The sequence below is a fragment of the Callionymus lyra genome, chromosome 3, assembly GCF_982586985.1.
Source record: "Callionymus lyra chromosome 3, fCalLyr1.hap1.1, whole genome shotgun sequence".
Classification (NCBI taxonomy): Eukaryota; Metazoa; Chordata; class Actinopteri; order Syngnathiformes; family Callionymidae; genus Callionymus; species Callionymus lyra.
In genome coordinates this window covers 29,353,259-29,369,784 of record NC_141820.1, presented here as the reverse complement: position 1 = coordinate 29,369,784, position 16,526 = coordinate 29,353,259, and the positions used below count along the sequence as shown (strand labels likewise).

Sequence of the window (16,526 nt, the reverse complement as noted above, 5' to 3'; positions counted from 1 at the left end):
CTGAAATTTTCATTAACCCTTTTTTTTTTTTTAACCCTCGTGTTGTCTCTTGGTCACGGTGAACAACCTCCACTAGTGCATATTCTTTTCTGGAAGCCATGGAGGTCATCAAGGGATAAAAAAATATGTATTAGTTTTCAGGCCTTCGGGTCACTTTGACCCTGAGATAACACAAGGGTTGAATTCACAAACAACAAAAAACATTCAACACATTCACAGGGCTTCATCTCACATCACTAGGAGGAGGATGAGGCGATGGGAAGTCAATAACCATTCCTTGAGACCACCATAATTCAATCATACTCAACATTATTTTAATCCTTGACATTTTAAAATGATAACTAAAAAGTACAGAACCGGTCCCGTCGACCACTATCGTCAATCATGCATCTTGTAGCTGGACAATGATTTCAAATGAAACGGCTTCTTCTGTCAGACTCTGTCTGAAGAGCTGAGCGTGCTGCCATGATGTGTCTCCCTCTCCACCGCTGAGCTCTGCTGTCACGGTGAAGTCTGAGCATCCATCGAGTGCAGCAAGAGGATGCATCGTCCCATCTGAGGGTCAGGGTTAGGAATAAAAGTAAGAAGCTCATCTCTGTTGTGGAGTGTTCAGTTTGTGTCGCGTACCTCCAGAGAAATCTGCACGAGTCTCCCCGGCCTGAGCGCTCCAGCAGATTGTACCAGAATGAAAGGTGGTGCTGCTCGCCATGATGGACACCAACTTCACTCTCATCCCCGCGGGAGCCAAGTCAAACTTCCAGCCGATTCTTCCCGTTACTGAAGCTTCCTCTCGCGCCAAGTACACCTACAATAAAAATATTTGACCCTGTTACACACAAACACAAGGTAAATTGTGCTATTTCTCTTAAAAAGGCTAGAAGATCATGAGGTTAAATCTAAGTTGTAACCACACCAAAATGTTTTTTAAGGAATAAAAACAGTTTTAATATCAGATGATTAGAAACTAATTCAATCTAGTTTGCATTATCATGCTAATTTTGTTTAGTCAAAGATAGATATAACTTTAGTGTGCAAACAAACAAATACAATAACTGTATTTAAAGCCATATGAAATAACAATATTCTTCATATTTTCTGTAACAATTGGTTTGATTTTGAACAGTCTAGACTCATGCCGAAGAACTCTCTCGCTATCATTTGAACATGTACTTTTTAATACAAACGTTTGTCTGGACGACAAGAGTCTGTGATTGTCCATGTGACCAAACTGCTCTAAAGTGAGTGAGAGACGGTGTTTTCACTTGAAGTACAAATACTTTCTGAACTTCTCAGGAAGATAAAACAAGATAAACCACTCAACAGGTCCTAATCCCATTTTTAAACACTTACAACACGTTACAGTAACACTGTTCTGACACTAGGGGAGCCAGGAACATTGCACTCAATCTTACCGTTTTAATTAATTTAGTTAATGGGTTAAGACATTAAAGACCCTGCAGTTACATCTGTTATTTACTTATAAACTATCATTTTTTTTTTTTTTTCAATAAATACTTTTATATTTTTATATTTGTATTTCCACAGGTGGGCTGGTTAACCCTTGTGTTATCTCTGGATCAACTTTTTTGTTTTCAGGCCTTCGGGTCACCTTGGCTTAGAGAAAACACAAGCGATTTAAAAACATCTCACAGTCCCATGTTCGTTTTTCTCTAAGAGGAAGATTCAAACAATTGAAAAAACTTTAACTAACCATCTTCCAGTCACTCTCCACTTTCCTGAAGACTCCGTCGCTCCTCCATGCACAGCGATCCCAGCCCCGGGTCACCTCGGAGCCGCGGGACACTCGACAGTACTCGTCTTTGGAGGCAGAATAGTAAACATGGACCAACTGGTTCTTCTTCTCTTCCTCGTTAGGCGTGAACACAAAACCTGCATCCTGAAAATATTAAGTAACGTACAAATGCTTAATTTAAGTTTATAAAAGTATGGATGTAAAGATGATACATATTAGTTCAAAGTGTGACATTAATGTAGCGTTTTGTTATAGTATGGAAGTACTCGATCAGTATATTAAATGGTTTAATTTTTAATTTAAACTATTGAACTTTTAATTAGTATTAATGAATAATGTAATTCAATTAATTCTTTATTAATGGTTGTTATTAAATAACTGAATTGAATGAGTAAAAAGAATGAGAAAAACCCCCAATTAATTTAGGTACGAAAACATGAAACATTATAGTTTGCCGTGTGACATTAATGTAGTGTTTTGTAGTATTTGATGAGTGAATTTAACATTTTGAATAGTTATAGTTATTGAATAACTTCTATATTCAATTCAACTATTATATTCATGGCTAAATTATTTTTTCTTAAATTTGAATAATATTTACATTGAAAGGTTGATTTATTTTTGAATAATTCAATTTGAAAAATACTAATAATTTATAATTATGTTTGAAATACCAATCCTAAATAAATGTTTTAAATTAAATATTTGGAAATATAAATACCTTAACCAACATTTCCCTGTACAAATCATTGTATTCAATATAGAAATGATAGAATTCTATTATTCCACCCCTCCAAAAAAAACTTTAAATATTTACAACATTAGCTAGATGTTTGATGTGTGTGGTAGAAGATTTCTATATGTTTATTATAAGTTGTGTAGGTGTTACAGGGAGGATTTATTGTGTTTACCTTAAGCCCCGTCTGAACTGGGTCGTTGGCTTTCGTCTCCCCCCTTGCTAGTCGCCAGGCCAGCGAGCCGGAGCTGCGTCCCCCGAGCTCACCTTGGTTGGCCTTTTTCAGCGAAATGAACTGAACCAGTTCTGCAATGAGCCGTTCACTCAGTTCCTTCTTCCTTTCTTCACCCAGATGCTGCTGCCTCTGTGGCACAAGATGGCAGGTCAGGAGAGAACAAAGGCTTGGATTTTAAACTGAGGAACGAGGTGAGGAGGAAGACCTACAGAGGTATTGAGTCTATTAATGTTGTGCACCAGCCAGTCCTCCCGAACACTGGTCCTCCTAGACAACACCTCACTGTGCTTGCAGGAGTACCTCCAGGTCACATCCATCACCTGCATGAGAATAAAGTAGGATTTTTAGGGATATTTGCCCGACAATGATAATAACTTTAATTGTAACTTCTGGTCAGATGTGCTTTAAATGTATCAAGCTAATAAATGAACCGTGGCTTATTGTTCGGTCTCTCACCTGTTCCTTAGAGAAAGCCAGGACGTAAGCAAGCTTCTTCCCCCAACCTCCCTCGTACAGAAGCGGTTTGTCGCAAACATTTTCACAGGAGTCACAGTGGAGCCAGCGCTCTTGAGCCACAGAGTAAATCTCAGTCCACACGTGATCTAAACCGTTAGAGGAAATCTTACATATCAATCAATATAAATTGCAAGAACAATTAAATGTTACTTTATATAATATATACTTGTTTTTTGTAGCGCACATACCTGTGCTGTCCCAGACGTATCGAGCTTCCATGCCCAGGGCTCTGCAGCACAAGGTAAAACAGTTGGCCCACTCGCCACAGCGCCCCCTCCTGGTTTCAAGCAGCTTCTCAGGATTGTTGTATCTAGGGAAATTGATGAAATTGGAGTCATTGAGATGAGACAAAAGATTAAGTGACAAAACAATTCATACTTGTGTGTTTGAGTTTTGATATTCAGGCAGGACTCCAAAGACTTTCTCTATTTTGTCAAAGAAATCCCTTTATTAATTGAATGTTCATTAGAAAGATAAATTAAATATAGCACACGCCTCTATGCATTTATTCATTACACTTCATTTTTAGTTAAGGGTTAATGGACATTGACTTCAGGATCATGTCAAATTGTTAATTACAAAATCATATTATTAAGCATGAACACTAACCTTGGGAATCTGGTAGAAAGGTGACATTTGGGACAAAAGTGGTTTTCCACTCTCTGGGCTCCCCAGCGGACATCGTCTGAGCTTGGACTGAGGGAACCGGAGTTCTGGGTTTGACCACCACAACCACTGCAGGGTAAACGGTCCACCCAGGAGAAGAAATCCCGTTTGAACCAGTGGAGAAGTTCCAACACTAGAAAGTCCTCGAATCCAAGTCGCGCCTCTGAAAAGAAGCAGAAATGATATGTTCTTTAAAACGTTTTCATGTGCCACGGGTTCTCAAATCAAACATAGCTAGTCAAGTCCATGCTGTGAAGTTTGGATTATAAAAATAACTCATAGCATGCAGACATTTTTAGAAGGAAACTACTATGACCTCGGTCAGCCTCTTTCGCTTCACTCAGTTTCCTCTGGGCAGCTGCGGTCATCTCCTCGTGAGGGATGTGTTGTCTCGCTTTCAGCTGAAGCTCAGGATTCTCATACAACAGAACGTGTTGGAAGTTTGATTGCAGCGTCACAAAGAGGCTCACGCTGCTACCCTGAGAGACACATGAGAAGTCATGCAAACATTGAAATGTGTACATTTGATCGAGAAGCATTTGCAAAGACACAGAAAACTTTGAAATAATCGAACGAACAAGGCAAACAGGAAGGACTTACATTAAAACAAATGCTGGTTGTAAAAAAAGTAGAAATCGCTTTTCTATTGTTGATATGTCATCTTCTCCTCAACAGAAACTAAACTAATTAATGTTCAACAGAAACAAAAAGTGCTGGCATCAGTGGCAGGCTGTCCAATGAAATCTGGCCCTTCAGTGAACAATATATTCTATACACTCTCACATTGAAGTTCCTGAAACCACAAATCTGATCGATTTTTTTTGGCATGAGAAAAACTAGCTTGCTCTTCAGATGGGTGATCTCTTAACTCAACATCTAGCTGTTGTAGAAAAGGCAGAGTATGATCTGAACTACCCCTGCTAGCAACTGTGGCTACATGTGTTTTTTTTCATAATAAAACTGGCCTCTTAAAGCTCAAAATAACCAGCATGAGGAACGAAAACATGGAAACAACTTTCTACAAAAGGCCCTTGTGAGGGGAATCATGGTAACATCAGTCACCTCATTTGACATGAAGCCAATTACACATTAATCATTGGCCCTTTTTTAATAAAGTTTGTTTTGTTTTGCATCTTTTCCATCATTAAAAAAAAAAAATTCACACTCAATATAAATGCAGTAATTTTTGGAGAAACTTTCTTACTGATGGCCGTTGTTGGACGGATGTTTGTGGACTTGGCCGAGCGGGAGGCTCAACCCTTCCTGTGGTTGCAGGACTGGGGACAGATACTGAAGTTGACATTTGTCCTCCAAGCCTTTGGTTTCGTTCTTTAGATATTAATTCTCTGACAGTCTTCAGCTTATCCAGTGGTGTAGATTTTGGAAATACAAGGTGGGTATCCCCCTGAGGAAATAAACAAATTGTCATTTGATTGCTTTGCAACTGTAAAATCCCAAACTCTGTAGAAACTTAGTAAGTAAATTATATTTATAGAGCGCTTTAGAGCCAGGGTCACAAAGCGCGACAATCAAAACAATACTCAATAAAATCAATACTTAAAAGTATAAGTAAAAGTATATAATAGCTCTGAAAGTAAGAACCAGAATTTTAAAGTTGATCCTGAAAGAAACTGGAAGCCAGTGAAGAGTTTTAATGATCGGAGAAATGTGAGTTCTTCTACTAGAGCGGTTAGAATTCTCGCTGCAGAGTTCTGAATCAACTGCAGACGAGACAACTCCTTCTTGTTTGAACATGAAAATAAACTGTTACAATAGTCCAGGCGAGAAGACACAAACGCATGGATTACAAGCTCCAGATCATGTTGTGACAACAAGTTTAGAGATTTTTCTCAGTTGAAGGAAACAGTTTCTGGTTAGTTTTCTGCAGTGTTGAACAAGAGACATGTCTTTGTCTAAAACAACACCCAGGTTTCTCAGGCTAAGTTTGACAGACTGACCCAAGTACTGACTCAACCCTGGAACCTTATCATCAAGAGCAATCACCAGAGTTTCAGTTTTGTCCACATTTAGCTGCAAAGTGTTTTCACTCAGCCATTGTTTGATTTCTAGCAAACAATTGACTAAGCTGTTCAGCCTCAGTTGGATCAAAAGAGCAGTAGAGCTGGATGTCATCAGCAAAAATGTGGTGGGAAACATCATGAAATCTCTGAATGATTTTACCCAGGGGAGTCATGGTCAAGGTAAGAAGAAGTGTCACAGAAGTGTCAATGTCAGGTAAGGAGCCATCATGACAACTAAAAGCAAACTGGTGAAGATTAGGCAACTGTTTGTTAATGACGGAAAATAAGACATAGAAACTTAGTAGAGAGAGAGAAAATAATTATAAGCAGAATATTTTCATTTTAAGTTAATTTAAGAATCCCTTTGAAGGAAGATTATGTGAATGATATACTGTAGAGATGGAATGAAGTCAGACAGGTCCATGAGATTAAAACCAAAACATTGAGTCACAAACTCAATCACTGCCGACGCCCAACACGTTTTGAGCAAGAGACGAGCAACACAACCTAACACAGAGAGCCAGGTTTGAGCTTTCTGTTATTAAAGTCACCAATAACAATTACAAGGAAGGCCAGGTTGGTCTGGTACACATTCAGGATCTGGTCCGACACATAGTGCCGAGCCTCCATCAGCCTCGTCTGTGGTGGGAAATAATCACCGGCTAGGATAAAATGATAGCAGGCAAGTCTTTGCACCAGGAATTGTTTGAAACAGATCCCTTTGCCTCGACTTTCCGGAGAGCCTTAAGTTGAGCACATCTTGAAGATGACTCACAAAAAAACAGTCTTAACACACAAAGTAAGCAATAGAAAAAACACTAAGGCGCCTTGAATTCATGTTAATATAACACTTGACAGTGATCGTTTAAAAATTAAATATAAAATCATATTACCTCCTCAAATCCCATCTCAAAGAGGCATTCCACTGCACCTTTGATGGGCAGCAGCTTGGTGATAAAAATGGAATGGCTGATCCGAATTGATCTGTATTTCTCCTCATTTGGGTTCCTGTTAAGAGTTCATGGGTCAATTTGAGTTTTAAGCGAACATATTTTCAAGTCTTACTCTGCTATACGAATCAGGCTTTGTTAACTATAAAATCGTTAGATATATCAACCCGAAAGTATAATAAATACACTTAAAGTAGTTACCTCTTATCAGAGTCTCACCTTAAAATGTTGTCTGCGTACGTAAGTAACAGCTTTGACACATCGAGGAATACGTCGTTGCTGTTTCCACACAACGTTGTCACGGCTTGGGACATGGCGAGGGAAAAGAGAAAGTACTAATCGTCGCGTTTTTCAGAATTTGTCAACGTCTTACAGTAGATTTTGTCAGTACACCATCCGGTCAGCCTGAAGTTTCCAGGCTGCGGATGCACAGCTGATACGCCTCCGAATATTATAGCTGCCCCGCTTGTGCCGGCTTACATGTATATGATATTTTAAAAATAGAAAACATATTTATGAACGTAATTATTTCGAATAGTTATATAAAAGCATGTTAAAGGTTTGCAGTTTGCAGTTTTTCCTATAACATAATTTCATTTTCAAAATTTATTTGTCGAATTGATCCGGCGTTAACTTTGGTAGCCCATAGACAGAACATCAACAAACAAAATGGTGGACGATCTAGATTGACAGTGAAACGGAAACTTAAACTATGTCATTTCTTACCCTATCTTGTTGGACTAAGACTTTTCTACATAATAATGCCAGATCATTTCTTGGCAATTCCGTCTATATTTGTCAGAGCCTGTCTTTGTGTCAAAGACACACACACAGCTCAGTCAGTGAGAAGAAACGAGTGGCGATTACTGGCATTGGACTTGTGTGTCCTCTAGGAACAGGGAAATCCTTACCATGGGAGAGACTAGTTGGGAGTCACTGTGGTGTTGTGGCTCTCGACTCTGAAGATTACAGGACTGTTCCGTGTAGGGTCGCTGCCCTCGTACCAAGAGGGACTGCTGAAGGTCACTTTAATGAGGAAGACTATGTTTCTCGTGGGGAAATGAACAGTATGTCACAAGCCACTATCATGGCCGTTGGTGCTGCCCAACTTGCTCTAAAGGATTCTGGATGGTACCCCCAGAGCTTAGAGGAGCAGCTAAACACAGGGGTGGCTGTTGGTATGGGCATGGTGTCGCTGGAGGAAATTGCCAGTACATCAGCTGCCTTCCACAGTAAAGGCTACAAAAGAGTAAGCCCATTCTTTGTACCTCGAATCCTTGTTAACATGGCTGCTGGGCAAATCAGTATAAAATATAAGCTGAAGGGTCCAAACCACGCAGTATCCACAGCCTGTGCAACCGGTGCTCATGCCATAGGTGATGCCGCCCGATTCATTGCTCACGGTGATGCTGTAGCAATGGTGACTGGAGGAACAGAGACTTGTGTCAGTCCTCTGGCCATTGCTGGCTTTGCCAGAGCAAGAGCCCTAGCTACCAAATGGAACGATGAGCCGAAGCTGGCATCGAGGCCTTTTCATCCGGAGAGAGAGGGCTTTGTGATGGGTGAGGGCGCCGCCGTGCTTCTGCTAGAGGAGATGGAACACGCAGTGAGGAGAGGAGCCAACATCTATGCAGAGGTTCTGGGCTACGGACTCTCTGGAGATGCCAGTCACATAACAGCCCCCACTGCAGATGGAGATGGTGCATTCAGGTGAGCAAACTATCAGTAAAAATGAAAAATATGCAGTATAAATAATCAAACCTTCTTTAAAGAAGTAATGTTTTTCATAGAAATAGTTTAATAAATGGGGATATTTCAAGAATATTTTGGTCATCTAACGGTCAGACAAGCAATAAATAGGCAATACAATATAGAGATAATGGTTTAAATAATAGTAGAAAAAATCAAAAAAGTGAATTAAATTAATCAAAAAAAAACATATCCACAGTGAGGTAAGTTAAAGGTGTTGAAAAGATTCTATGATTAGTCAGGTTTTAAGAGATCTTTGGTTAGGTGTCGGCCTTTATCCCTGCCAAATTAAAAGCCCCTTGAAGCGGCTTTCTTATTAAAAAACAAAACCACAAATATTGTATAACTTCTATTAAATAAAATAATTTTCTATTTTGGCAACTCAAATCTAATTTGTTTTTATTATCATGAATAATTTTTTCGTACAAACGACTTCAAGTCTGAAAAGGTGGAGGTAAAGAGTCGCTTCTTGAATCATCTTGTGAAATTCAAACTTAGAAACGCATACAAATTAAATCATAAATTCAGACTTGTCTTCCAACTTTCAACTAGTGCTTCTAGAGTCCATTTTTGGGGAGAAATGTGAGAGAATGTTTTTGAGGATTTAGAATTTTTTGGTATTTATTTTTGAATTCCAAAACCAGAGCGAATTGTGCAATAAAAAAGTATAACAATTAAATTTGGTTTAAAGTGTTGTGTGTCTTTCCTTACTCTATTGCAGGTGCATGGCAGCAGCTCTTAGGGATGCCGGCCTCTCACCTGAACAGGTCACGTACATAAACGCTCATGCCACCTCGACTCCTCTAGGGGACGCAGCTGAAAATGCTGCCATCAAGAGACTTTTTCAGGGAAACCTTGAAAACTTGGCTGTTTCATCTGTAAAAGGAGCTACTGGGCATCTCCTCGGAGCTGCGGGGGCACTCGAGGCAGCGTTTACTGCTCTGGCCTGCTATCATGGCATCCTGCCTCCAACACTCAACCTGGATAAGACAGAACCTGAGTTCAACCTGAATTATGTTCCTTGCACTTCCCAGAAGTGGCTGATAGATGGCAGAAGAATCGCTCTTTCCAACTCATTTGGATTCGGGGGCACTAATGCCTCGCTGTGTTTGGCAAGTGTTTGAACGTTGAAGGTAGTGATGGCTCTGGTGACTTTCCCAATTCATTGTCGTGTTTGAAACATATAACCTCCTGCTTAGTGCAAGAAGTACAACAATGTAATTATAAAAATGTTGCCAAAAAACGTTTGACTTTTCAACTCACTCCTTACAATAAGTGGCATGGTTAGGGATACAGTGCTTTTCTTAACCTGATTAAAACTTTTGAGGTTGAATTATTCAAATGTGACTATAGAACAACTTGTATTTTTCAATATTAAAATAGGTGTTTTAAAAAAAATCAAATAGCTTCGGATTTCTGTTTGTTATATGGAAATCAATAAAAGCATCGTTTTTTAAAATGTTTTCACAGCCCATTTAACAACATCTTTACGTCATTCATACTTCAAATACATTATCTTGTAGTTCCAGTTTAAAAAAAAGGTCATCACAAAGTAGTCCCCCACAAAGGAAACTAAACGTCTGTTTTATTATTACTAAGTTGACTTTTTTTTGCAATACGCCATTCACACAAAAAATGCGATGATATATACATTAATATTAAAGAAATGTCTCGAAATTGTTTGTGTTTTTATTCGTTGATGGTAATGGTTCATTCTGGTCATTGATAATAAATGGGTCATTTTAGTCATTATTGAATTATTTCATTCACCGGAGATGCTGTTCTACATGTTTTACATTGAAAGGTAACCGGATATCCCTCTATTTTTACACGAAAAGACCCTCCCTGTCTTCTTCTCAGTGCTGCAAGTCCACAGCACCAGAACAGACACAAGTGGCTCCAGGTCTGCGAGATGCCGCTCGAGCGGTCCAGTCGGCGGGTCGTTGACTCCGGCACGTGATGACCAGGTTCCGTCCTCGCGTCAGGGATGCAGGTGAGACCCGAACCGCCTGTTGCTTCCTGTCTGACCGTTCGCTCCAGTCCACCCTGCTGCACCCCCAGACCAGACCTCACATGTGAGGGGTTGCACGTAGTTTGAGATCACGTTTGTAATTCGCTATAGATGTTTAATTTTACATTAGATTCTGCAAATGGCGAATGTTCTGAACATCGCCAGCGAACGTGTCATTCATGAGCTCCTGAACCCGCCCGGCCGACAGAGACGGGTCTCCCGTCATATGTTCCAGAACACATGTGACGTGATGGATGTGAAGAGAAAACACCCAGAGCGAGTTTCCAGCGGATTCTCCATAGATGGCGACCGTTGTCAAACGCAGACACGCACACACACACCTGATGTGAAAAGTTGCTATTGCCATGGCAACGGCGATGGGTGTGTTTCGGAGCAATAATAAAAGGATGTTGTCATGCTTCTGTGGCGAATTAAACAATCCCGAGACATAGACAACAGATATTTGTGGATCATTCATTTCACTGTCACGTGTTGTAATGCATGAATGAACAACGTTCTATTTAAATCTCTATTTAAACCCCACAATTTCCCTTTAAATGTCTTGTCCTTACGTTTTTCTTCACGACTTTATTTATCGTTTTCATAACACTAACTTGATCAAGTGACAGATACACAGAAGTAATATTTCATCGATTTTCCAGCCAAAGATTCAATTGGCACTGGATATATACACATATTTTCATATCATCAAGTCGCATTTCTTTCTATCATAATTGTTATATCTGTCGAAGAACATGACATTTGACATTATACAACTCATCCAGATCAAGTAGGTTTATTATAAATTAAAATTATTTTAGAGAAAAAGCTTCAAGTTTTCCTTATACAACGAAGAAAAAAAAGGCAACACATGTTGTTGATGAATTATAAATAAATACAAATGTATTAAAGTTGATAAACTCCTGAAGCTTTTACCATTTTTTTGCTCAATAAAAAAAACAATGTTAATGTTTACAGAAATCTTCCAAAACATGAAGGATGACGCAGTTATGATGGAAGCTCATCTAAATCTGTCTAGCAAGTAAAAATATATCTTAGTGTATTTTTAAAATATGCTTCTCGGTCCTCAGACCATCTGGATATTTTGATAAATATCCCAAAAAAAGCATCTGCTACCAGAGACTTTTCTACAGTGAATGTGTAGGAGTCCTGAGGGATGCATCACACCACCTACTGACTGTATCTTTAGCTGGTGTTCACTGAGCGTCAGCTCAAACAGAGGAGCAGCCATAATTATGACCATGTTGGAATGAAACTAGACTTTAATGTAAAAGTCTTTTTATCTTTGGAGATTTCTGACTGAACTGACAAAAAAATGGGAGGTTTTGGAGGCAGTTCATCTGTCCAGGAAATGTTTCAGAAAAATATACTTTATTTTAATTCACAAAACAAAACAATTTTGTTGGCTCGTACACAGAATGTTTGTCAAACTTTTTTTTTTTTTTTTGGTTTGCTCTACAGAAAACCATCACTGACATGGGTCTTAGATCTTTTTCCTGTTGAGAAACTCAGTAATGTGACATGAATAATCTGTTTACATTTATTTTATTTATTTATATATATTTATTTTATTTATTAACCGGATGCAACTAGACTAGAGGGGTGCCGTTATGAGGATTTTTGATCCCAAGAGTTTCTGTCTAATATGCTTAAAATCTATGAATATAATTATAAAATATTTAAAATTTGAAAAATGTTCTGCTGAACTTGAAAGATTAGGTCACTTTTCACAACATCGTGCGCCCGGCATCAAACTTTACTTATATTAATTGGGTTCTGGCAGCAGAATGGCTTCCTTTCCGATCTCAAGTCACAGTAAGAATAATAATCAGCTGGGGGCAGGTCTTATGTCAGTGGAGAGTCAAAATGGTGGATCTGAGCAGCAGTATTTTTGTTCTTTATCAATTTAATAAGCGAAAAAAAAAGGCTTACACTGGTGCTTGTTAATTTGATGCACATCTACTTGTTTTAACTGATTTTCCTACAGATTCTTGCATAAGAAACAGATTGAAGCAACTATTACAGAAGGGTTAGGGTTGTAGCTCCTGCATATAGTAGCAGGACTGTTGCGACTTTACTTGTTATCGACTTTACATGTTAACCAGTCGCATGTCTGGTGTGAGCGCACCTTAATGTCCTTCCAATGTGACTCTACTATTATTATCTTCTGACACGTTGACCCCATAGTTAAGCCCACATGAACCAGGTTAGATGCCATCATACCAATCTTGCTGGAGCGTTCCGGAGGTGAAGCTTCTCGGATGTTGGCATTTCTTTTGCTCTATTGAAAAAATGTTATTCTATTTTCTTTTTTATAGTGTTTTTCCTCTGCAAATGAACAAACTGTGTTATTTCTATCTTACATTTTATTGGCGATCAATGGATAAACGCATCACAATTTAATGAGCATTTCTTTGAAGTACACAACTTCTCCGAATCTGTGTAACTCTTGATTCAAAACCATCAATTATTTACGCTTCATTTTCATTGCATTTATCACCCATTATTTGTATCTCTGTTTCTGTTTTAGGCCTTGTGTTTGCAGAGACTCCAGTGACTCCATCTGAAGACAAGAAGTAATACGTTGTGGTATCACAGGGGCCTGGTTCGTAGTCTCCCCCGACGGGATGCTGCTGACAGCCCATCAGGATGAAACTTCTAGACTTGTGGCTGTCACGATCCATCCCGATGTGCCTGCTTCTCCAGAGCCTGGTCCTCATGGCTCTGTGCTTCCCCTCCGCCAGCATGTGTCCAAAGGGCTGCATCTGCCAAAGAGACCTCCACCTGCACGGCCTCAACATCACCTGCAGCCAGTCCCGTCTTAAAGAAATCCCACCCGGCCTTCCTTTCGACACCATCTTGCTCAGGCTGGACCACAACCAGATCGGCGCCGTGCCCGACCTGGTCTTCAGCAAGCTGAGAGTCCTCAGAGAGTTGAACCTCTCCTACAATGCCATGGAGACTTTAGGGGAAGGCGCCTTCAGCGGGATCGAGGCGACGCTGCAAGTGCTGGATCTGTCTCACAACAGGATAACCAGCGTGCACAAGGACGCGTTCGCCCGACTCAGCGCACGCATCATCGTGGACAACAACCCGTGGCACTGCGACTGCGCCCTCCAGCAGGCCATCGGAGGGATGGCGCACAACCACGACGCGGCGGCGCGGGTTCTCTGCAGGAGCTCCGAACTCCTGCAGCAGGAGGGACGGCCGTTCTTAGCCGTGGACGCCGACCTGTGTAACCTGACCAGAAGAACTACTGACTACGCCATGCTCGTCACCATGTTCGGCTGGTTTGCCATGGTTATCTCGTATGTGGTCTACTACGTCCGTCAGAACCAGGAGGACGCCCGGCGGCACCTGGAGTACCTCAAATCTCTTCCAAGCAAACACAAGAAGTCGGACGACTCCGACGACATTAGCACTGTTGTCTGACTGTTAAACGTTTGTATTTTCATACTTTCTATTCTGGCTGTTGTGTGTCAGTCACTGGATGAATGAATGTTTTGTCAGTGTTGCCGTACAAAAGTCCAAGAGCACTTAGTCTCTATGGAAGTGACCTAGCTAGTTGACCTTCTGCGAGACGAGCAGTTGAAGTGAGACCACGAATGTATTCATGTCGAGGGTTCATCTGCAGGTTTAAGTCAACTAGAAAAAAGCTCTGGTCTTAAAAACGGACACTTTTTTGTGTGTGATTTCCCCGTCAACGTCAGAAGATAATGGTACATTTAAGATCATAAAAAATAGTTCCCCATGTCGGGACGCCTCACTTTTCTATGACGGAGAAAACCTGTTGAAAGTGTGTTTGACGTCATCCTCATAAAATATATTCATGTTCATACCTATCGTGTGCCTTTGTGATTTGAACAAAGTGAACCATTTCCACATGACATTAGATGCTACCATAGAGTAAATCAAAATATGTCATATTCTGTGATTGACACAAAAGATTTTCTAGCATGTGGGTCTTTTATAGTTTGGTTGACAAAAAACACAGTAACCATATGAAGAGAAAAAAACTCAATCAGTCAGGTGTGTTAACATTTGATATATAATAGCATTTCGCAGCCAAATGTGGTAGAAAATTAATGTTTTTAATCACATGTTCCTCAAAACGTGTAAATGCATCGTGGTACAAAGTGAACAGAGCCAATGAATATTTCCAAACCATCTTTTTAACTTTCAGAAGCGTAAAATATTGTCTATGTTATTAGATATAAAATAAAATAAAATAGTAGTAAGAGCAACTCATTTTGATGGACATTCCTAATGGTGTTGGTGATGTTGATGTTTTTAGATACAATAAATCCCTTTAAAGTCATAACTGAGCTTTGGTTCACTGATTATTTCGAATCTGTGACAAACTCGTGATATTGACATCATGGTCCGTTCATTAGGATTCTCTGGTCCAATACATTTGAAAAAAGATATCAGGAGTGTGATTATTTTCACTCATTCTCTCCCACTTGCGTTCATTCTTTCTCGTGGATGTTGTCAACGTTCAGTTGGTATTAATGTGTTGGAGATACTGACTTCACTTCTAGTATCTCCTTCCTACCGTCTCTCCCTCTTCTGATGTTCTTCCTTTCAAATTATGCACAGACCTGGACATCAAAGAGGAACATGACAAGGGTTCGGAGTGGCATCGCAGATTATTCAAAGGAGAGGAGATGTAATTGGTTTTAAGCCTCCGAGCTATCTAAAGTAATGGCTTCTCTCACTACCTTGGACTCCAGAACACAAGCTGCAGATTCTATGCGAAGAAATTATTTTTGTTCAAAATGTCTTCAATATTCTGAGACTCATTGATCAAGGCAGATGTAGACCATTGTCTTAAAGGAGGATCACAGCTCAGAACATCAGGAGAAGGATCACTCCTCTCTTGGCAGTTAATTTAGTCTGGTAATGCATAACATGTCTACAGAGCAGCGCGACTGTTCATCAGTCTGACAGCACTGAGAACAACTGGCAACAGAAGTAGTGAGACTGAACGTCCTCTGTTGAAATGACAGCGATCCTCCCTCGTATATCTGGAGATACGGATGCCGATGGTAGTGCGTTTGTTCCTGATCATCCTCCGAGAGATTGGCTTCACATGACCTTGTAAAAAGGAGTAACTCCAAAATAAATAGCTTGTTGTCAAGGAGGTAGTTTATGTTTCTCACGAGTTAACATCCTCTGGTGTTTACATGCATGCCTAAGATTGTCCTCCAACTATGAGTCATGTTAATCTTTTTAAAAATACAAAATCAGAATCTAGAGGTGGTTCATTATAATGATTAGATATATGAAAAGATATAAGCAATAAACCTCATATTCCGAGGTGTGAAGTATTTCCGTGTAATCCTCGTTATTTATAAAAAAAAAAAAGATTACATATTTCTTGTTGTGTTTCAGAAAAATGAACTCTGTCATTGTTGAGCCGAACAACATTGTAGATTTTCCTTTTCTTATTTGGATGTCATGGTTCTGAACAAGTATGTTCAGGTTACGCTTGTGTCACCAATGAGGTGATTCAACTACCTGAGAACGTGTAATAAATGACATCAGTGGTGAAAAACTGTTGTTTGGTTTGTTCTAGGTCGTCAGTTTCTAGAACCACATGTGCAGTTACACACAACTTTTCTCCGTGCATGATTGAAGGTTATTGGTTTTCCATGTTTATTGTTACACACACTTTTATGAAGTGATTTTGCGCTGCAACTACATAATTATAGCTGTTAATGATTATTTATTATTATTTATCAAGCGTTCATGGTCAATAAATCAAATACCAAGACTTTTAAGATGCTAATGTCTACAAAATGAGACCCTTCTCAGTAAGAGTTTCTAAAGCCTTGATTCATAAAGTACAAAGATTCAACATGTTCT

General features: G+C 39.7%; 3 protein-coding genes across 3 annotated transcripts; 2 read left to right on the top strand and 1 right to left on the bottom strand.

Moving 5' to 3' along the window:
- Nucleotides 1–292: 292 nt before the first annotated feature.
- On the bottom strand, nt 293–7,295 carry ngly1 (N-glycanase 1). Its single transcript, XM_087787448.1, has 12 exons — nt 7,097–7,295; nt 6,821–6,935; nt 5,111–5,311; nt 4,223–4,385; nt 3,850–4,069; nt 3,429–3,550; nt 3,181–3,326; nt 2,934–3,044; nt 2,665–2,853; nt 1,712–1,897; nt 628–805; nt 293–555 (listed from the first exon to the last, which is right to left on the bottom strand). The coding sequence occupies exons 1-12, from the start codon at nt 7,189–7,191 to the stop codon at nt 383–385; spliced, it is 1,899 nt and encodes a 632-aa protein (XP_087643574.1). The 5' UTR covers nt 7,192–7,295; the 3' UTR covers nt 293–382.
- A 262-nt stretch (nt 7,296–7,557) lies between these two features.
- oxsm (3-oxoacyl-ACP synthase, mitochondrial) lies at nt 7,558–10,306 on the top strand. The gene is made up of 2 exons (XM_087787449.1): nt 7,558–8,587; nt 9,348–10,306. The coding sequence occupies exons 1-2, from the start codon at nt 7,590–7,592 to the stop codon at nt 9,748–9,750; spliced, it is 1,401 nt and encodes a 466-aa protein (XP_087643575.1). The 5' UTR covers nt 7,558–7,589; the 3' UTR covers nt 9,751–10,306.
- A 225-nt stretch (nt 10,307–10,531) lies between these two features.
- Nucleotides 10,532–16,191, top strand: lrrc3b (leucine rich repeat containing 3B). The gene is made up of 2 exons (XM_087785914.1): nt 10,532–10,619; nt 13,189–16,191. Exon 2 carries the CDS (start codon nt 13,308–13,310, stop codon nt 14,088–14,090), a length of 783 nt encoding a protein of 260 aa, XP_087642040.1. The 5' UTR covers nt 10,532–10,619; nt 13,189–13,307; the 3' UTR covers nt 14,091–16,191.
- Nucleotides 16,192–16,526: the final 335 nt, after the last annotated feature.